Raw genomic sequence first — 20,625 nt, forward strand, 5'->3', positions numbered from 1 at the left:
TAGCATTCCTTTTTTACAATTCTTAATTCTCCTTTACACCTACATACATACCTCGTTATCTTTCTTGCACCCCATAGACAATGGGCTCAATCAACGGAGCGGAGGTTTTTGCCCCGCCACCTCGCTGCATCTCCCAGTCATACAACCATGCGGACTCGCAAGCTTCTGCTCTGAGGCTCCTGCTCACGTTGAACCCTAACTGGGAAGGCCCAGAGAACAAGATCGAGTTCGTACGGTTCACGGACGGGATCACCAATACTGTGTGTTAAGCCCCTCCCACGAAACTGGTCAAGGTGGCGGACTAACCTTGAGCAGCTTTTCAAAGCCATAAATCGGAAAGCTGGCTTGACAGAACAAGAAATAGACAAGGAAGCAGTACTGATGAGAGCATATGGTAATCATACAGAGATCCTTATAGACCGCGAGAGTATGCGATACGGGGACAACCCACTCCTTCCCCATGCCCAATGCGACATTTGCTAAGTAGAATGGTCCATCCACAGGAGAAACGAACTCGCACGCTCTTCTGGCTAGATTTGGCTTAGCTCCTCCCCTCCTGGCACGCTTTAAGAACGGTCTCCTCTACCGGTTTATCTCGGGGCGGCCGGCCACACATGAGGACCTGGTGACCGAGAGCGTCTGGCGCGGTGTTGCCCGCCGACTGGGTCAGTGGCATGCCGTTCTCCCGATCAGCGCAGCCAGTCCAGAGCCCACACAGGAGAAAGGGGCTTCTCTCTTAGACTCTGTAGAAGTGTCCGCGGATGGCCAGCCAGTGAAGACGGACGGCCTGAATGTCATTCAGCCTCGACGACCGGGACCGAACCTGTGGACCGTGCTCCAGAGATGGATTCTTGCTCTCCCTGCAAGCACTGAAGCACAGCGTGAGAGACAGCGGGGTCTGCAGACGGAGCTCGAGCGCGTTGTTCGCGAGTTCGATACCGGCAATGGACTTGGGGAAGACGGGGTATGTCACCCATAGCAAGTCGTTTAGACTTTTTCTAACTTGAGTAGTTGGTATTTGCCCATTGCGACCTGTTATCAGGGAATGTTATCATCCTCCCATCGGAGGAAAGCTCAAACGATGGAGTGGAAACCGTCAACTTCATCGACTACGAATATGCCACGCCATCACCAGCAGCATTTGACATTGCCAACCATTTCGCCGAGTGGGGTGGTTTCAACTGCGACTACGGCATGATGCCGACGCGGTCGGTCCGACGACAGTTCCTGACGGAGTACGTACGCAGTTATGCACAGCACCAGGGCATTCCGGAATCGTCCCAACCAGAAATCGTGGACCAGCTGTGCGAGGAGGTAGACCGCTTCCGAGGGCTGCCTGGGCTGTACTGGTGAGTTGGCACTGGATTAGAAAAGTTTGGAAGACCTTACTAACGTCGGCAGGGGCATCTGGGCGTTGATCCAAGCGCAAATCTCACAGATCGATTTCGATTACGCATCGTACGCAGAGACGCGACTTGGCGAGTACTACGCATGGCGAGCGGAGACGGAAGGCACAGGAAGCAGGGAAAAGACCCTGCGTGAACTCCGATGGGCGGAGGCGTAGGTGAACAACCTTTTTTTTTTTTTTTTTGATTCTTCAACAGTAAAATACCATTTGTACAACGGGTCTTCAACAGCGTGCATGCATTTAATTTCTTACATGCCAATTTAGAGATAGCTAGCTAGATGTCGCTTGATAAATAACACCAATTAAACAGAAATATACACCTATATCTATCTGTGATATCTACAGTCGATGCTGAACAAGCCCCTCCTCTACATGCGCACTCGCGCTCTTCCCATTAGCATTATAATCACGACCATCCCTCCTAACAGGCCCGGGCACCTCAACGCCCAACCCAAGAGCCCTAACAACCTTCCTCCAACTCTCCATGCCCCTCGCCGCATGCACGGCCGGCGTCGCCGGATCAACATCATTACAGGTCCTCGAAAACAACTCCAAACTCACCCACCCCTCAAACCCAATCTCAAAGAACGCCCGCGCAATCTCCAGCACGGGCAAATACCCACCCCTCTCCTCCTCGCAAGGAAACAGCCGCGCATTGCGCGACCAGTTCATCCGCGCCGGCTGGCCAGCAACATAGAACGGATGGCTCTCATCTAGCGGCGCACTCAGCCGCTCCCCATCCACAAGCTGGATGTAGAAGATTTTCTTGATATCCAGCTCGCCGCTAGATACTTTTCCACGGAGAGTGCGTATTGATTGCGCAACAGCAGCGTCAGCATCTGCGGTCTTGCCGGAGGGAGACTCCGGGTCTGCATAGATGCGGCCCGCGATGTTAAACGAGTCCAAACACAGCCCGAAATTGGGTCTGTTGACGCGGTGCACGACCTCCCAGGATGCCTCCCACGTGTTGATGTGGGTTGACCAGCAGAGGGCTTCGTAGACGAAGCGGAAGCCCTGGGCGGCGCCGATGTCAGCGATTTGTTGCAGGTCTGTGACGATGGTGTGGAGATCGCCTGTTGTGCGCGGGGCGCCGGTGTCTGGGTCGTTTTGGAGGAAGTTTGCAGGGATCTGGATGAGGTCTGTGTTGAGGGTTTTGGCGAGGGAGAACCAGAGGGGCAGTTTCTGGGTGAGGAGGGTTGTTGTTTGAGTGCGGTCGAGGAGGCCCTCGTAGAAGCCGAAGGGTTGCAGGCAGATGATGGTGAGGTTGAGGGATTGGGCGAGGGCTGAGGTGTGTTTTGCAGCGGCGAGGAGGGAGTTGTTGAATTTGGTAGAGGCGAGGTGGGTGAGGTCGTCGATGAAGAGCTCGATGCCTTGGAAGCCGTGCTGGGCGGCGGTGCGGAGTTTGTCGTCGAGGAGGTGCAGGCCTGGACGGCTGAGGGACATTGTCGGGATGCCGATTTTGAGGGCCATGTTGATGATTTATTCGAGTTTTGGTGATGGGCTGGGATGGTTGGGTTGAGGTCTAAGTGGTAATGGGATGTGGTGGTTATATGGATGGAAGCGCCTGTGTTTGCGTTTGTGGCTGAAGGCCTGCAGCTGATCGTCTGAGCGAAGGAAAAGAGGTCGGCCCAGAACGTCAGAATAAGGAACGTGCAAAAAGTGAATATTATTACAGGCAACAGTATCAGGACATTATATAAAGCAGATGGGAGTAAATACCGGCGAGTATAGCGGGTAAACGCTTCGAGGGTCTGGCGGGTGAGCGTTTTGCCCTAATTCATCTACTCCATCCATGCGTACTCCATACTCCAGCTCCATATGAGCCCACATCTCAGATCTCGCATGTCAAAAACTCCCCGAATAAAAGCAGGGTCCATTCCCCGCATCTTCAATCCTAATCCAACCGTTTACGGATGATCCCAGCTACAAATCCAAACCATGCCTGAACAACTCAACATCGTCATCATCGGCGCCGGCCTCATTGGGCCCCGTCACGCCCAGTCCGTCCAGGCACACCCAGAGACAAACCTCATCGCCTTCATCGACCCATCGCCCTCTGCCCTCCCAATTGCGTCTTCTTTCAACGTCCCCTGCCATCCTTCCCTAGACGCCCTCCTCTCATCCAACTCTACACCACCCCCAGACGCCGCCATAATCTGCACCCCAAACCACACCCACGTCCCGCTCGCCCTCCAACTCCTCGAGAAGAAAATCCACATCCTCCTCGAAAAGCCCGTCTCGGACTCCCTAGCCACCGCGGAATCCCTGCTATCCGCAGCATCCCAAGCCCCCTCCGTCAAAATCCTCGTCGGCCACCACCGCCGCTTCAACCCTTACATCCAGAGCACAAAGGCCCTACTAGACTCCAACTCCCTCGGCTCCATAATCGCCGTAAACGGCCTCTGGACACTCCTAAAACCAGACTCCTACTTCGCACCCCCACTAGGCGCCTGGCGCGCCGATAAACATAAAGGCGGCGTGCTAGGTATAAACCTCATCCACGACATCGACGTCCTCCAATTCCTCTTCGGACCGGTGACACGCGTATTCGCTGAAGGAACGACACCTCAGCGCGTGGATGGCAACCCCAGCCATACAGCCGAGGAAGGATGCGCCGTGACACTGCGCTTTGCGAGCGGCGTTGTCGGGACGTTCCTGGTTAGCGATGTTGTTCCGTCGCCGTTGAACTTTGAGACGGGTACGCGTGAGAACCCGGCTATTCCGGGGGTTGAGCGCGAGGAGAGTGCGAGTGATTGCTATAGGATTTTTGGGAGGGGTGGGAGTTTGAGTGTGCCGGATATGACGAGGTGGAGTTATGACGGCGTTAATGGTTCTGGGGAGAAAGGGTGGAATTGTGGGCTGAGTGTTGAGAAGATGCCGGTTGATGGGGTGGATGTGAAGCCGTTTGATAGGCAGTGGGCGCACTTTGTGAGGGTGTTGAGGGGGGAAGAGGAGGTGAGTTGCTCGGTTGAGGATGGGGTCAGGGCGCTCAGGGTTGCTGGGGGTGTTAGGGAGGCGATGGAGAGTGGGATGCCGGTGAATATTGCAGATGTTAAATGAGCAATTTAGTTTTTTATCTTCATTTAATTTATATATAAAAATCGACAATCATATCGAATGATAAGGTATAATCTGCATATACTGTAACTATAATCAAGCCTCCTCAACATGCACCCCTCCCCTCCCCTTAAAGTTCTCCTCAACCTCAGACCTAAACTGTTCCTCGTTGTCGCGCAGCTCCTTAAGCAACTCGCCATGTGCATGCCAGACGGGCTTCTTCTCAAAGAGCGACTCCATGCTCTCCAGCGGAATCCCCTTCGTCTCAGGGATAAGGAAGAACACAAACACAATAGACAGGATCATGAGCGACGCGAAGAAAAAGTACACGCCATATCCCATCGATGTGAACATCTGCGGCGTGAAGCGCGAGATGAGAAAGTTCCACAGCCAGTTTGAGGCGGCGGCGCAGGCTTGTGCGAGCGAGCGGACGGTGGGGTCGAACATTTCCTGTTGACGTTAGTACATTGATACAAGAGTATATGAGATAGAAAGGAGCTTACGGAGTTGATGACCCATGGGGTACCGTTCCACGAGGGCGTGTAGAAGGCTGTCCAGAGGTAGAAGAAGAAGATGGCAGCAATGCCACCGCTGTCGAGCTCCGTGCCCTCTGGGTTATTCTCAGGCTTTGCGATCTTGATATACCCTCCCACGATCCACAGACAGATTGAACCGCCGGCGGCACCGACGAGGAGAAGGTTGCGACGGCCCATGTGGTCGATGAGGTAGAGCAGCCAGAAGAAGGTGATGACGGCCTTGACGACACCGAAGATGCCGGTGGTGAGAAGGCTGGTGTTTCCGCCGGTGACGCCGATACTCTTGAAGACAGTCGGGCTGTAGTAGTTGATAGCATTGATACCAGAGCCGTTCTGCCACAGGAACAGCATCGAACCGAGGAAGAGACGGTAGAGGATACGCTTGTTGGTCCAGGCGGCCTTGAAAGGCTTCCAGAAGCCGAGGCCGATCTTGATCCGCTGCTGCTCGAGCGACTGCTCGATCATGCCGACTTCCTCCATCATGTAGATATGGTCGGCGGGGAGGTTGCGGATCCACGCGAGTGTCTCAACACCACTGTCCCGGTGGCCCTGGAGGAAGAGCCATCGAGGCGATTCCCGGATGAAGAGGGCGCCGATGATGAGCAGACCAGCGGGGATGAGCTGCACTGCGAAGGGGATGAGCCATTGCTTGTGGCTTGGGGCGAGGGTCTCGTCGACACCGTACTGCTGCTGTCAGAATTGAATAAAACTTTAGAGGAAAGGGAACATACGTTAATCCAGAAGCCAACAACACCACCCAGCTGCCATCCCAGCTCGTAGACACCAACAAGACGACCACGAATCGCAGGAGGCGCCATCTCAGAGATATAGATCGGACAGAGGTTGGAGCCAGCACCAACACCAATGCCCGCCAGAACTCGTCCGCCGTAGATCAGGCCGAGTCCGCGATCGCCATTGGCACCCAGCATAAGACCAGCACCGAGGAAGAAGACCAGAGCAGAGGCCATCAGACCCCATCGGCGGCCGAAGAAGTGGCCGGTTGGGTACGCGAAGAGAGCGCCGAAGAAAGCACCAGCCTGGTACAGCGAGACAATGTTGGCACTGACCAGGTCGGAGTCCAGGCTCTCCCAGTTGAACTCATCCTTGAAGGACTGCAGACTGAGAGTTGTGCCGATGAACGCGCTGTCATACCCGATCATGCATGATGTGAAGGAGGCGACGGCAGCGAGCAGGTAGACGCGCCAGTTGTAGACTTCCTTGGGGGTTGGCCGGTCCTCGACCAGCGAGAGAATGGACATTTCGAACAAGAAGAGAAGTTATATATACAAAGTAACAAGAGATGGGAGAGAAATTAGAGTGGAAGAAACAAGAGAGAGGGCAGTGTATATATACGACCGGGGGGGACAAGACCGGGATAAAAGGAAAAGCAAGAAACACTGAAACGAGAGGCCACGCAGGGATTTCACCCGTGCGCAAACTCTGTGGGGAAAGCATTTAGCAATCTGGAACTAAATTAAACGAAGGGAAACGGCCGTTCTCCCCACGGGGTCTCGATTAAGCGACAGAGCTGCGTGACAGCAGGCTCTTTTCCCGCGTGGCGACCCACAGGCGAAAGCGTTCATCCGCTCCACATCCCGGCTAAACACTTTCATCTCTCAAACAAATCAATTATAATCTCTCGTCTTCCCTGGATAGCCGCTCTCCAGATCAGTCAACACCTTCAATTCTGAAAATGGAACCTATCACTTCCCCCGCCGACCGCGATGGCGTCGCCTATCTCTACGGCCACCCTCTGCGCAACTCGCTCTCCCCTCCCCTCCACCAGACAGTCTACAACGCGCTCGGCCTCAACTGGACCCAGATCCCCCTCTCAACCGCAAATGCGCCCTCCGGAACATTCACAAAGTCCCCCGAAATCCCCACATTCCTGTCCTCCATCCGCGCAAACCCCAAGTTCGTCGGCTCCTCCGTCACCATGCCCTGGAAGGTCGCCATCATGTCGCATCTCGACGACCTAACCGAGGATGCAAAGCAGGCCGGCGCATGTAACACAATCTTCCTACGCAAGGGCCCCAACAACAAGACAGAATACGTTGGCACAAACACAGACTGCATCGGGATCCGCGAGGCACTCCTCCAGGGATCTCCGTCCGGCTCGGATCATTTCCGGGGTAAGCCCGCTCTGATTGTGGGAGGGGGCGGCACCGCGCGTACAGCAGTGTATGTGCTTCGTCGCTGGCTAGGCGTTAGCAAGATCTACATCGTGAACCGGGATGCAGCGGAGGTAGCTGCTATTCTTGCCGAGGATAAGCAGCGGAATCCTACGCCGTCTGCGCCGCTTGTCCCTGTTTCAGACCCGGAGACTGCGGCGACGCTTGAGGCGCCTGTTGCGATTGTTTCGGGGATTCCGAACTATCCACCTGCGACGGTGGAGGAGACAAGGGCAAGGGAGACACTGCGGGTGCTTTTGAATAGCCAGACGCATGAAAAGGACCAGGGGGTTATCTTGGAGATGTGTTACCACCCTCTGCCGTGGACGGATATTGCCCAGATGGCGAGTGATGCCAAGTGGAAGATTGTGCTTGGGTCGGAGGCTCTGATCTGGCAGGGTCTGGAGCAGGCCAAGTTATGGACTGGGAGGGATATTGTTGCTGAGCCTGGGCTTGTGGACAAGGTGAAGCAGTTTGTCGCGAGGACGGTTGCGGAGCGGTCCAAGTCGAACTTGTAGGCATTATTATATACCAAGGAAAGAATTTCGCATGTCATATAGAGATAAAATGCATTGTATATAGATCTATGTTTATGATTGCGGTCTAGAATAATCTAGCTGGCGCACCCGCCGCCAGACTTCTCGCACTGTCCGTTCCTGCGTCTCTCGCCCTGTCTCTGTTGCTGATGGACCGGCGGGTCTATATCGTCAGTATCATCTCCGATAAAAAGCATTTGGTGACCTACCGGATAGCCAAATACAACCGACTCCCCAGCCTGACCGGCTCAATCGGCCCATCTATATCCTCGGGCGGATTCGCCGTCGTGACCAATCCCCCAGCTTCAAGCAAGATTGCAATACCAGCAGCCACATCCCTGTAATTGTTAGTCTTTTGATGTATCCAAATCGAATGCCCAAAGAAGAGTAAAAAACTAACCACTCCCAACACCCTCCCTCCCACCAAATATCCACACTCCCCATAGCCGTATACGCCAGATCCATCGTCGCACTCCCCAAACTCCTCACTCCATGCACCATCCCGCCCTTCCCACTCCTCGACCCGCGCTCACTCGCCAGATTGACAAAACTCTCGATTTTCCTCGCCAGATTCCCATCGGGGATATCGCGACGATCCTTCCCCCACTCACACGCAAAGATACATTTCGACGGCGCCGTCGCAGGGAGCGGCGGGATAGATGGGTTGCGGATTATCGGCAGCTGTCGCTTCTCGTTTAGCCATGCGCCGCGGTTTAGGCAGGATGAGAAGAGTTGATCGAGGAGGGGTGCGTAAATGGCGCCGATCACGGGTTTGTGGTTTACGATGAAGCCGATTGAGACGCAGAACATGGGGAAGGCGTGTGTGAAGTTTACGGTTCCTGGGTTGCTGTTAGCGTCATATCTAATGTACTACTATATGTAGATAGGAATGGACATGAGGACTACCATCTAATGGATCAACACACCACGTCGGCTTCTCATCTATAAGGTAGTCGCGCGACTGGCCCTTTGCGTATGTTTCCTCGCCGAGGAATCGGTGGTCCGGGTATTTAGTCTGAATGGCGGTTTTGATTAAAGATTCGGCGTCTGCAATATTCGTTTAGTAAGTATATACCCTCTTATTCGGACGCTATTAAAAGCGAAAATACCCTCATCTGCCTGTGTCACCAAGTCTACTGCATTGTCTTTCTCTTCGTACGCCTGCTCGGTGTTGCGCTGGTCGATGCGTTCTAGGAGGAGCTGGCCTGCTTTGCGGGCGATGTCGATCGCGAAGGCGTAGATCTCGTCGAGCTGGTCTTGGGGGATGGGGCAGTCCATTGCAGCGATTCAATTCACGGAAGGTTGAAAAGAGAGAGAGGGAAAGAGGAGAGGAGAAGAGGGGAAGAGAGCTGGAGAAATTGAAGGATGACTGACTTGTTGGAGTGGGGGTCCCGCTGGTAACCGAGTCTATCTACAACTACACTACGATCTACGAAGTAGCGATTACTCATTTAGCGCGAGAGAATTAGTGATTAACAAGATCGACTGCTTTCTAGAACATGTCAGCGTGTATCCAGAGTTGATCATATGCAGACGCCTACTCCGGAGTATCTGGCCCCGTGAAAAGAGGCTTCTGTTTAGTGGGCGCGCGGCAGAGTCTTCTCCCACGGCTTGCCCTTATCCGATCACTTGGATCCCCGCAAGTCGCCATCGATTATAATAATAACGGAAATCTTCCTCTTCTCTTTGAATATCGTTAATATCATTTGGATATCTTACACACTCTAAAATGGCCAAGTCAATTCTCCTCATCAACGGCCCTAACCTCAACCTCCTGGGCACCCGCGAACCGCACCTCTACGGCTCAACCACCCTCGCCGACGTCGAAGAATCATCCAAAGCCCACGCTACATCTCTAGGCGCCACTCTCCAAACATTCCAGTCAAACCACGAAGGCGCCATCGTGGACCGCATCCAAGCCGCCCGCGGAAACACCGACGCCATTATCATCAACCCCGGCGCATACACACACACCTCTGTCGCTATTCGCGATGCTCTTTTGGGAGTAGAAATCCCCTTCATCGAGCTTCACGTGAGTAACGTCCATGCGCGCGAGCCCTGGAGGCATCACAGTTACTTCAGCGACAAAGCCTCGGGGATCATCGTGGGCCTGGGTGCGTATGGATACAAAGTTGCCGTTGAGCATGTTGCATTGAATTTTAAGCCTTTAGAAAGGAAGGCAGCCCTGTAAATAATACAAGGAATTTTCATTTATTCCCGTTCACGAGTAGTGCCGCGTATAAAACGGAAGATGCCAACGGTCATCTGGGATTCAGTGACTCGCTCGTTATTTGCGGCTCACGCCGGAGGGTGTTTGTCTCCGGTGATGTCAACGTTTGTTGCGGTGGGGCGAGAAGGAAAGGATCTCGTTGACTTGTGTACGGATATAGCTCTGGAATGCCCGCCTCCGGAACGAACCCCAAGTTTTGCATGAATTCTGGTTGGTTGTCCATCCTGTCACATATTAGTTATGAATGTACTCTACATTGGGAACAAGTCTCACCTGTCTGTGCCATCCAGTGAAGCCAACTCATCAAACAAGGCATCGAGATCAGGAGCAATCCTTGGCCGGCGTAGAGATCCTGCGCCCTCTATATCGACCAGCGAATTGAAATTCAAGCCAGTATCATTATACGTTTGCTGATACTGAGGCGCCGTGGGAGGGAATGGTGTCGTTAGATCGGATATCATCGGCGTGCCATTGGTTCTTCCAGAGATTGAAGACCGATGTTGTTGTGAGATGTGAGGAGGGGTTGGGTTTGAAGCTTCGAGTGCAGGCGGAATACTCAAAGACGAGGTCGGTGTTGGTAGAGACAACACCGCGTTTTCATCTGCAGTCGATGCTCGCATCCAAGTTGGCGAGAAATATGATTCAGGAGTTGAAAGGTTCACAGGGCGAGATTCACCGATCAAGTTTGTTACACGTAGGTTGTTGCCGGGGGTGTTCTGGGCTGCAGGGCTTCTGCAGTAAGAATTACCCTGCCGCGTCGCCGAGTCGGATCTTGCTTGAGAAATATGACTGTCATGGACCCATACCGTTGCGAGATGGGCAGAGAACGACTGTACTTTGTGTTTGACCCCTGAGTCAGCCTCAAAGACCCAAGGTGCACTTTTCCTAATGTCTGTATGTGGAAGGCCTAAAGTCAAAGCCATTCCAAACGTTGGACAGGTTGCTGAAATGCTGAATATCTCCATGTAGGCTTGGAGTAATGATATAAGCCGCTTAGAACCATCTGAAGCACGTGTCATCAAGTTTCTATCATTTTTCTGTACTGCCAGCTGCACGCTTATGGTGGTTGCGACGGCCTCGTACATCATTTCTAGCCCGAAGATGTGCGGTGACGCAGGCTTGCTGGAGTTTGTTTGCAAGTCAACCCGATAGCTTCTAGGAAGCGCAGAGACCCAAAGCTGCAGTTGCCTCTCAAGTGCCTCCGTATATGATAGCGAGTTTGTCGACGTTTGGCCCGAACAGCATAGGTCGTTCAAAATACACATCAGGGACAATAACCGGTTGAACGTGCTCAGTGCGTGGAGAGGCCCGCGGTGAAACGAGCCTCGCGATGATTCTACCGGTCGAAGACCGGTCTGATCCTCCCAGGGTTGCCATTCTTCAAGACCATCTTCATTGATCAAACCAACCTTTGTCAAGTCACTCTTGCGCAACGAAGGCGCCTGGCCTGTTTGAGCAGCGACTAGCGTCTCTAATAGAAAACACCCAAGAAAGACATGCTTGGACCGTCCTGCGGCCTTGTTATCCTCAACAGCTGTGCTAGGAGGATTATTCAACCCTAAAATTTGAGCGTTCCTAACAGCTTGGCCAACAAGAATCCAAGCTGCCGCCCAGTCCTGCTGGCCGAGTTTAATCAATGACAAGATCAGGAGCGCCTGAACATGACCAATTTCAAGAGCCCCATTTTCTGTAGGTATGAGACTTCGAGCTTTCGAATATAGCTGACTAGGATCCAACCTATCCTCTGGAAAGTCTGGAATCTGACGTGTGGCAAATATCGATGCTTGCTGTATGGATGCAAGAGCTAAAACCGCCCACAACGCCGCATGATCTCCGGAGGCGGGTGTGGGGGAATTGTTTTGGTCGTCAGCGTGGCGGAAAGCTGTTCGGAGTATGTCATGTTTTTCCAGTATTGGAAACCAACATTGGGTATAAGAAAAGTATATATCCAGTAATGGCCAGGGGTTAGTGGGAAGCTGCTGGTAGTATTCTTGGATCGAGTTCGGAGGGATACCGGGCCGAGTGTGGATGGGCGCACCATTAGGGGCGAGGTCATCGAATTGGTCGCTTATATGGGTCGTCTGGGTACCAGAGTCTCTGGAGACACGAGCTGTAGTTGGCCTGATCGTGGATGAAGTCAATGACGCTCTCACTGGAGACGGCCCAGCATCCGCAAGAGAATCGGGAAGATTCCACTCGAGTGTCTCCGTCGAAAGCACGCTGCTTCCCTCGGCATCCGCGGGGGAATCTACCTCTCCTCTCGCAGCTCTTTCTTGATCTTCATCCGGCTGCTCAAGAAACGTCAGGAGGCGCTCGATTTCTTTCAAGACAATGCTGTTTTTGAACGATGAGAGCAAGGTGTCGGAGCCTTCTGCCTCCTTTCCCATGGTAGCCAAATGACTGGGAATATTGGCTGCCCTCAGCAGAGTCCGAACGACCTCCTCGCTACCTTGTATTTTTGTGAACACAAGCCCCCATAGCAGTTCCAGTGTGCGAATGTAACCGGTCGGGAGACCACGTTTCTTTGGATTGGCCCTGTAGGTGCAAGGTCGCGAGAGGGAAGCGCAAGTCGAGCAGATCGGTTGGGCTCCGTCGCATTTGTCCTTTTTCGACCTGCAGCTGTCGCAGGCTCGGGAGACGCGCTGTCGTTTAGGATTCGAGGTAGCATCGTCAGGCGCAGGGATCTGCCTGTTCTCGTCGTCGACCGCATCGGTTAATCGCCGTTTGGATTTGGCGCTACCCCCGGTATTTTGGCGCGTATCGCTACTCATAGTCGATACAACTGTATGTTTGACGACTTTGAACGCATGCTCATCTTCGGTACGCGAGGGCGAGATGAATTCTTTGCCGGCGGCTGTTTAAGTGCTTTCCCCGGGCGTTGGATGTACCCTGTCCCCCGCCCACTGCGACGAAGAGGGGCGGATGCGGCGGGCGGTACGGCAATTGCTTGCGAATAGGTAAAGCCCTTCAATTCCCGAATCCAAAGGGCCTGAGCACAGAAAAGGCCACCCTACTGTTGTGGTGACAGAGATGATCGTGGGTGCTGTGTGGGAACTGCGAAGGGGAAAGCGGAGAAAGAGAAGATGGGGAAGGACGGTGATATCGCTTATCCGCTGGCTGCTCCCATGACAGCGAGAGACCCGTAGCACAAAGTTTTCATAAGGTAGCCTGACTTGGACGCCTTTGCCCACCGGTCGCTCAGACCAGGAAACGTGGAACTCGCGGAGTGCCCGCAAGTAAAAATGCCGGAGATTCCCCGCGGGGAGAGACGCAACGTTTTCTGCCAATGAAACCGCATGTATATCATCGCAGTTGGTCCGATATCCTCTTTGCCCAGTAGAAAAGTGGGGGATGGCTTTGCCGGCAGTGGGAGTCGGCAACTTGCTTGCGACGGTCGAGCCCTTAGCCGGGTAAGAGAGGCAGCAAGGCAACAAGGTATCAACATATATACTGGGTCCAGTCTTTCAACTCCCAGCATGCTTCCACGTAGAATATACAGCGTAAATACATAAGCATAAGAAGGTTCCGTACTCAAACTATACCCATCTTCGGGTGCCAATTCCATGTGAGCAAGGATATGCGGTCTATGGTCTATAGTGCGACCGAAGTATGATAGACTGTTTTGTGGGGTCGCCTTGCCTAGGTAGCTTCATGTTTCTAGACAATACAGCTCTATAATGCTTGCGGTTAGCCTTTCGAGCTTTGTTTTCCCCGCGGGGATGTATCTGCAAACTACTGTCTGGTATTCTGCATTATCATGTACAGAAACTGATGGGCTGATCAGATGTAGACGGGTGAGCGCTTAGCCGCATCGCATGAGCTGCAGCCTCAGGCGCCAAGGCAGCGACGGTGAGACTTCCCCGCGACCCCAAACTTCCGCGAAGGATCCAATTTCTCCCGCTCGACAGAGTCCACACTTGGTTGCTTATGCGGTTTGATAATCCTGAGAACAGCTCACACCTATTCTTGGATACCTTTCATTCTGTGGCTCTTTCTTCTTCACACCCTTTATTCCCTCCGGTCATGTCGGGCTGACCATGGTCCTACCTTCTTCTACAATATAATTGCGGTTCCCTCCTTAGCACACCATGTCCATACTCGTGCGGCCACCTAAGCGCCGCTTAGACGACATCGAAGGTCTGGACCAAAACCCTCGCCGTCCCTCTCGAGGCTTCAACCAAAACACCCTCGGGTCTAGTACTACCTATTCCGCCGACAATGGACGCTTTGACGAACGTCTAGAAAGCTCGGGGGAAGGGTCCAGATTCGCATCGCCGTTCCGAGAATTGAACTCCGGCCGCGGATCGCCCACACACATCCAAGACTCGCTTCAAACCCAGAGGAAATTCGCCCAGAATGCGTCCATCGTTTTGATTGGTATACGGGGAACGGGCAAGTCCAGTCTCGCTGTGATGCTCGCTGCGACTTATGGCTGGCGCCTGATCGAAGCGGAAAGATATTTTCAACAGGTGACGGGGCGCTGTCGGACAGCCTATAAAAGAGAGTACACGCTGCCGGAATACCGCCGGCAAGAGGCCCTTGTTATGGAATCAATGCTCATGGAGCATCAGGAGAACTGCGTCATTGTCTGCGGGTCAGGCGATGTCGAGCGCAACGGCCAGATTCGACTCCGCGAATATGCGAAAACCCACCCTGTTATCCATATAGTTCGGGACTTGGGAAGCATTCAGTCTTATCTGAAGGCCCGCGATACCGAAAAGGTGCGCCGCTTCCTTGAGCTGTCCGGTCCGATCTATCGAGCATGTTCCAACTTCGAATTCTTCAATGTCTCGGAGAAAGGCATCGGGGATCAACCATTAGCCAAGGATAGCGAACGTTATACGCAATGGGACGCCGAGGTGGACCAGCGAGCGATGACATCTACTCCATTCCTAGTGCTTAAACGATTGCAGCGCAATTTCCTTCGGTTTGTCGCGTTTGCTACTCGCAACACCACCCAGCTAAAAAACCAGCTCTCGCCCTTTCCTCTACATATGCAACCGATCGAGTCGCGCAAATTCACGTATTCCGCAACAGTGCCGATATCCTGCCTTTTAGAACGTGACTTGGATATTGAAGAATTGGAGTCTACAGCAGACGCTTTCGAACTGAAAATTGATGTGGCCTCAACGCCGTCTGCCCACCTTGGCACTGAGACAAATCTTGCAGACAGCATCAGCCAGATTGTGGCCGTCGTCCGGCGGAGCATTATCGTGCCTTTAGTGTATCACGTCGATAGCAGTGTGTTCCTGGCAAATCAGAATTCGGAGACATCACGGCGCTCCGACACCTCCTACTTGGAATTGGTGCAACACGGATTACGGTTGGCGCCAGAATTCGTGACAGTTGATCTGTCATTCGAGGATAGTATTATATCTCAGATCATTTCAACCAAAGGGTCTACCAGGGTTATTGGGCATTATGCACCGAACCACTCACATCCCAGAGGTTGGGACGACCCCGAATATCTAGCGATTTATGAACGAGCGAAGAAGCTTGGATGTGATATGGTTCGCTTGACACAGCCGGCAACATCAATAGATGACAACTTTGCCGTCGAACGTTTTCGCCATTATCTCAAAACCCTCCCTGGACCGCAGCTCCCGGTTATCGCTTATAACTCTGGCCCTCTCGGTCGACAATCCTGCTGTTTCAACCCGATATTGACTCCTGTGATACCTCGACCTTTGGTTTCTGAGTCTGGAGTAAAGGGACTTCCGTCCATCACCATAAAAGAAGCGCAAGATGCTCTCTACGCGTCATTTGTTCTGGATCCGATGCAATTCTTTGTCTTCGGAGCCAACACAACATACAGTCTGTCACCCGCAATGCATAATGCTGCCTTCAAGCTGCGCGGTATGCCACATTTATACAGAATCCACCAGTCGCCGACGTTACGGGGTATCAACGACTTGGTGGAAAATCCGAACTTCGGAGGAACGAGTGTCAGCCTGCCATACAAAACAGAAGTTATCCCCCTCCTTCATTCAATGTCACCCCACGCCCGTGCGATCGGAGCTGTCAACACTCTGATACCCATTCGGGACATAGAGACAAGCACCGATAACGCCTTGGACATGGAGAAGAGCCGGTCAGGCCCTGTCAAAGGTTTACATGGAGACAACACAGACTGGATCGGGATCTGCAATTGCATACGACGAGGGCTTTCCCCAGCGAATGCTGTCCGTCCATCGACGACAGGATTGGTTATAGGAGCCGGTGGAATGGCGCGTGCTGGTATCTACTCAATGATCCATCTAGGGGTGCAAAATATCTTCATCTGGAACCGCACAGTCGCCAATGCCGAAAAGCTAGCGCAACATTATATGCGATTGAAACTCAACGCCTTTGGCGGAAGCGGCCCATCACGCTATCAGATTCACGTCTTGGAGTCGCTGCAGGATAGCTGGCCCGCCAACTACAAGCAGCCAACTATAGTTTGCTCAGGTATTCCGGCGCATAAAATTGGCGACCAACCGGCACCGAACTTCCAGCTACCTCCGCAGTGGATTGAGAGTCCAACAGGTGGCGTGGTCGTTGATGTAAGTGCCCATGGCAAATAGGGTTAGGTCAGAAGGACAGCAGTGCTAACATTCTAAAGCTCGCATATAAACCACTTAATACCCCGCTTATGCGCCAGATTCGTGCTCTCTCCCATCGTGGTTGGGTAGCGCTCGACGGACTGGACGTCCTTCCCGAGCAAGGATTCGCGCAGTTCGAGCTTTTCACCGGGTGCCGCGCTCCTCGGCGGCTCATGCGAACTGTGATCTTGCAGGAGTACAAGGAGGAGGAGCAAGGGGAGGAGTATGACCAGAGCGCTATGCAAACTCGGCTTCAGAACCTAGATGGGCAGCCGATGTGAGTTATATCTTGGCACCAACATAACACCATCACAGAACTGTAAAGCGTTTGCAGTATATCACTGCCTCGGCCTCGCGGATGATACGGCTCTACGAAGGTACCCATTCTTCGAGGTTAATGTCGCATCGCCACACCCCGGTCCAAGACGTCCGTGGCTTACTAGCCAAGAGCAATGCGGAATAGTAGTGATTAAACGCTGAAACCAGAGGATGCACGCCGAGACTCGACGTACCGAGTCTATTCGGCAAATTACACAAGCCAAGCGGCATTCAGATTACCCTTCAATCACGATTAGATGACAAAAATTATACCCATCTTGCAATCTCATATTTCGGTTCTATCCCTTTCTAAAGCCACCGTCCTCAACACATCCATTCCATTCCATTCCAGGATGGATCCTGTCCTCAAACCATATCCCGTTAAGCAGTCAGCCGTGATTTAGTTAAGCCTTCGACTTCTGCGCACCCCAATTCCCAAACCCACCCCCGGAAAACCCATCAAAATTGCCACACGTCAACCGGTCCCCATTCGACCCATGCACCACCCACGACAAATCACCATAATAAGCCTCATCGCCAGGTGTATTCGCCAGGAAGAAATCGCTGTAGGTCGCGCGGAACTCCTCGCCTGCAGGCGCCCACGCGGGGCCATGCTTGCCGCTCAGATCGCCGACTTCGCAGGTCTGTGGCGCTGTGATGGTGCAGGGGGGCTCTTGGCCGCGGCCGTGGGGGTCGAGATGGGCGCCTGTTAGGTAGCAGTTTCCATCGTCGGGGACGCGGGAGGCGTGGATGTGGTAGTCTGGTAGCATGAATAGTTAGCTTGAGGTGTAACTATTTTGTTAGATACATAAGGGAAAGACGTACTCAGATATTCACCCTCGGGGATACCGCCAATGGACACGTCGACCTGGACAGCGGCGGACTCGCGGCGCGTGGTGATTGTGATGGCGCCGTAGACGGTGGTGTTTTCCTTCTTGAGCAGGGATGCGTGGTGGAAGGAGAGGGGCTCGTTGTCGGTTATGACGGGGGCATTTGTGTCGGTATCAGTGGTGGTGTCGGCGTTGTTGTCTTGGGCTGCGGTGGTTGAGACCAGGAGGCCGAGGACGGCGGCTGGTAGGAATTTGAGGTTCATTTTGTCAAATCTATCTTGTGTTTGTTGATGAGAAGGAGAAGGAGAAGTAATGCTCTGTAGACGTGTATCTTGTTATATTGCGTTGATGGTGGCGAAGGGTGAATATTATATATGCCGAGTGTATCAAGAACAAAGACCAACAAAAAGGAGAAATGAAACGGGTCGTTAATCTTATTTAATTCAATTCCTCGCGGACCAAGCAAACGCCGAGCTCTCCTGTCTCGGCTTCCTCTGTTTGCTTCTGCACGCAGTGCGACGGAAGCAGCGCCAACACGCCGAGAGACCAAGAACGAACGAAACAGCGATCCCCTTGCGGAATTCCCCAGTTAAGGCTGCCAAGATGGACTATGTGTGACGTGGGAGCCTGATGGGGCGCTTTATTGGCTGTGCCGGCTGCTGGGATTATTCTTGGGAGGTGAAAAGCGAATTGCAGCATTCCCCAGGGTTGGATTTTAGCTTTGCTGACAGTGGCAGTGAATCTGACAGTGAATTCTGAGTCTGGGGAATGTTATTTGTTGTTGCTGCGTAGTTATTGGGGCTGCCTAGAGTAGGGCTAAGAATAGACCCCGCGGTTGGAACAAGACACCTCTATTCATCCGACTAAGCAATAAAGCTCGTTGTTCGCTGCATTCATCATATAATTGGCTACTTCGGTTATAGAAATACAATTCACTGAGCAGATAAGCTGACTGTCCCAATTTCCGCCAGATTAGGGCAAGGGGGTTTACACTAACGGCGAGAATACGACTGTTATTCTTCAACCTTGAGAATAGCTCATGCATCTAACTCCAAGTCCCGACAGATTAAATATAAGTCTATTTATTTAGGTACATTGAGGCTTATAGATGAGCAGCCCCGGGCTATGCTACACACAAGCAGCATCAACCTCCCAGACATCACCAGCCTGTACAGCGCGTCCCTCGCCCCAAACTCAGCATCTAGTCAGCCCTCGCATCCTCCCACCCAGCAGCCAGTGGATCATTCGCCAGATTCCCCCACAGAATGAAGCAATTTATCCTACATGACCTTCGAGACCGATGCCGCAACTGCGAACTCCGGCTCCGAGTTGGATTCTGATTTTGACTGTCCAATTACATCTCGGAATGCGCCAAGGATGCACGAGAGGTCGCCGCCGTGATGCGCGCCTATGAAGGCCAGCGGTGGACTAATATCAGTGAGGTTCCCGGTATACTGGTACTGATATGTTGGGGCCCGCAGGATCTCGATGCCCCATGTTATAGAACATTGATGAGAATGTAGTTTATCATCCACCAGCTCAGTCGCAAGCACCGATGAATCGGAAAGTGAGCCCCCAAACACGCTCGTTGGTGTCTTTCATCGAGATAACACATCGTACGACCTCATATTGACTGGTCTCGTAGTATCGAAGCGCATCTTCGTGTCCTTCAGAGGTAACTTCGTAAGCCCACCCCGTCACTAAGCTATCACCATCCACCAGAGCCTTGTACTTGCCGCCCCAAGTTCGAATGTTGGCCCCGTCGACAGTGGCAGGTCGGAGGCTGGGACGGACGCAAAGCCCAAGCTTCTCAACGAGTAGGTCCGGGTTTGCCAGTGTCCCATAAAAGAAGTACCAGACCGGGTACTGGTTCTGGGCTGGGAGGAAGTCATGGACAAGCTCTGTGACGCGGTGGTGAGGAAGTGTCGCGTCGTATCCGAGGCACGGTGCTGCGCTGTCTCTTGAGAGGCCCTTTTCTGCCTTGTTAATGTGGATGAATGTTGGGGTGAAGGAGTTGTTGGAAAGTGCTCTTATTATTGCACGTTTTTCAACCCCGTTGACAAAACAGAATGACGCTTCTCCAGAGACGTCTCCGGACCCCTCCACTTGCTGGGGGAGATGGAGCATCTGGGCAAGCTCTTGGACCCTGGACGCAGTCCCTAATGGGCCGTCCAGCTTGACGAGGTATGTGGACTTCAGGTCCTGTGGTTGCAGGTGCAGCTGCGCCTGGACGCCTGGACAGAAACTTTTAGGCTTTGCCTCCTGGAGGAGTTCCTGGAATGGACCCTCGTGGTTCTTGTTATCCTCGGCGATAACTGCCAGATTTTCAAGCTCATGTAGAAGATCCATTTTCAAGGGTATTGTCTGAGATGAAGGGAATGGAGAAAGGAGAAGACAAAGAGTTCGGATGTGGGAACTAAATAAGAAACCTTTGACTCACTCTGCCCTTAGTTTGGATCTATCATTACTCCCTATACGGGCCATGGTCCGATGGCGCTCAAACCTTGAAGCACTCTCGTATGATCAGGAACACATAATGGGCCAATCGCCAGGTAATACATCCGTCAAAAACAAAACTCACCACAGAGTTTACCTGGCGTCGTAAGCGTTGCCTGCTACCGAAAAGTGTATTTTTCAGGTGACAGAACAGCGGTCCTTCAAAAGTTGATTCTTGACATGAAGGCTCATGTACAGCGGGATGCAATATCTCTTTTCTTTGCCTACCAACAAATGAATTGAAAAGCATGACATCTGGTCCCGAGGGCACCAGATAGTGGTTATTGGCTCCTCGGGTTATATGAAAATGAATAACAAGGTAATGCTCGGCATGCGGGCCGGAGTTGTCTTCTAGTCAGCATTCAGTATGTGCTCAATCTGGTCACCAACTCGATATTCCGGAATAGCAGGGTTGGTCAGTCAATTGCGTGAACCGCATGACTCGACTGACCTACAACCAGA

At 52.8% G+C, this 20,625-nt stretch overlaps 11 protein-coding genes across 11 annotated transcripts; 5 read left to right on the top strand and 6 right to left on the bottom strand.

Annotated features, from left to right (window-relative positions):
* Window positions 1–80: 80 nt before the first annotated feature.
* APUU_50613S (putative ethanolamine kinase) lies at window positions 81–1,564 on the top strand (the record flags this gene model as incomplete). The annotated part of the gene is made up of 5 exons (XM_041705630.1): window positions 81–260; window positions 316–427; window positions 504–964; window positions 1,012–1,349; window positions 1,402–1,564. The coding sequence occupies 5 exons, from the start codon at window positions 81–83 to the stop codon at window positions 1,562–1,564; spliced, it is 1,254 nt and encodes a 417-aa protein (XP_041558096.1).
* Window positions 1,565–1,747: 183 nt separating this feature from the next.
* APUU_50614A (sugar phosphate isomerase/epimerase family protein) lies at window positions 1,748–2,878 on the bottom strand (the record flags this gene model as incomplete). Its single annotated transcript, XM_041705631.1, has 1 exon — window positions 1,748–2,878. One exon carries the CDS (start codon window positions 2,876–2,878, stop codon window positions 1,748–1,750), a length of 1,131 nt encoding a protein of 376 aa, XP_041558097.1.
* Window positions 2,879–3,346: 468 nt separating this feature from the next.
* Window positions 3,347–4,468, top strand: APUU_50615S (Gfo/Idh/MocA family protein; the record flags this gene model as incomplete). Its single annotated transcript, XM_041705632.1, has 1 exon — window positions 3,347–4,468. The coding sequence occupies one exon, from the start codon at window positions 3,347–3,349 to the stop codon at window positions 4,466–4,468; it is 1,122 nt and encodes a 373-aa protein (XP_041558098.1).
* A 93-nt stretch (window positions 4,469–4,561) lies between these two features.
* Window positions 4,562–6,260, bottom strand: APUU_50616A (sugar porter family MFS transporter; the record flags this gene model as incomplete). The annotated part of the gene is made up of 3 exons (XM_041705633.1): window positions 4,562–4,915; window positions 4,969–5,685; window positions 5,733–6,260. The coding sequence occupies 3 exons, from the start codon at window positions 6,258–6,260 to the stop codon at window positions 4,562–4,564; spliced, it is 1,599 nt and encodes a 532-aa protein (XP_041558099.1).
* Window positions 6,261–6,694: 434 nt separating this feature from the next.
* Window positions 6,695–7,690, top strand: APUU_50617S (shikimate dehydrogenase family protein; the record flags this gene model as incomplete). Its single annotated transcript, XM_041705634.1, has 1 exon — window positions 6,695–7,690. One exon carries the CDS (start codon window positions 6,695–6,697, stop codon window positions 7,688–7,690), a length of 996 nt encoding a protein of 331 aa, XP_041558100.1.
* A 72-nt stretch (window positions 7,691–7,762) lies between these two features.
* APUU_50618A (inositol monophosphatase family protein) lies at window positions 7,763–8,986 on the bottom strand (the record flags this gene model as incomplete). The annotated part of the gene is made up of 5 exons (XM_041705635.1): window positions 7,763–7,871; window positions 7,918–8,046; window positions 8,109–8,547; window positions 8,615–8,755; window positions 8,818–8,986. The coding sequence occupies 5 exons, from the start codon at window positions 8,984–8,986 to the stop codon at window positions 7,763–7,765; spliced, it is 987 nt and encodes a 328-aa protein (XP_041558101.1).
* Window positions 8,987–9,437: 451 nt separating this feature from the next.
* On the top strand, window positions 9,438–9,899 carry APUU_50619S (type II 3-dehydroquinate dehydratase; the record flags this gene model as incomplete). Its single annotated transcript, XM_041705636.1, has 1 exon — window positions 9,438–9,899. The coding sequence occupies one exon, from the start codon at window positions 9,438–9,440 to the stop codon at window positions 9,897–9,899; it is 462 nt and encodes a 153-aa protein (XP_041558102.1).
* A 70-nt stretch (window positions 9,900–9,969) lies between these two features.
* APUU_50620A (putative C6 transcription factor QutA) lies at window positions 9,970–12,709 on the bottom strand (the record flags this gene model as incomplete). The annotated part of the gene is made up of 2 exons (XM_041705637.1): window positions 9,970–10,162; window positions 10,212–12,709. 2 exons carry the CDS (start codon window positions 12,707–12,709, stop codon window positions 9,970–9,972), a joined length of 2,691 nt encoding a protein of 896 aa, XP_041558103.1.
* Window positions 12,710–14,026: 1,317 nt separating this feature from the next.
* APUU_50621S (putative quinate pathway repressor protein QutR) lies at window positions 14,027–16,800 on the top strand (the record flags this gene model as incomplete). Its single annotated transcript, XM_041705638.1, has 2 exons — window positions 14,027–16,480; window positions 16,540–16,800. The coding sequence occupies 2 exons, from the start codon at window positions 14,027–14,029 to the stop codon at window positions 16,798–16,800; spliced, it is 2,715 nt and encodes a 904-aa protein (XP_041558104.1).
* Window positions 16,801–17,241: 441 nt separating this feature from the next.
* On the bottom strand, window positions 17,242–17,930 carry APUU_50622A (putative cytosolic Cu/Zn superoxide dismutase; the record flags this gene model as incomplete). The annotated part of the gene is made up of 2 exons (XM_041705639.1): window positions 17,242–17,597; window positions 17,663–17,930. 2 exons carry the CDS (start codon window positions 17,928–17,930, stop codon window positions 17,242–17,244), a joined length of 624 nt encoding a protein of 207 aa, XP_041558105.1.
* A 1,276-nt stretch (window positions 17,931–19,206) lies between these two features.
* Window positions 19,207–20,016, bottom strand: APUU_50623A (gamma-glutamylcyclotransferase family protein; the record flags this gene model as incomplete). The annotated part of the gene is made up of 1 exon (XM_041705641.1): window positions 19,207–20,016. One exon carries the CDS (start codon window positions 20,014–20,016, stop codon window positions 19,207–19,209), a length of 810 nt encoding a protein of 269 aa, XP_041558106.1.
* Between the last annotated feature and the right edge of the window lie 609 nt (window positions 20,017–20,625).

This window comes from Aspergillus puulaauensis, chromosome 5, assembly GCF_016861865.1.
Source record: "Aspergillus puulaauensis MK2 DNA, chromosome 5, nearly complete sequence".
Taxonomy (NCBI): domain Eukaryota; kingdom Fungi; phylum Ascomycota; class Eurotiomycetes; order Eurotiales; family Aspergillaceae; genus Aspergillus; species Aspergillus puulaauensis.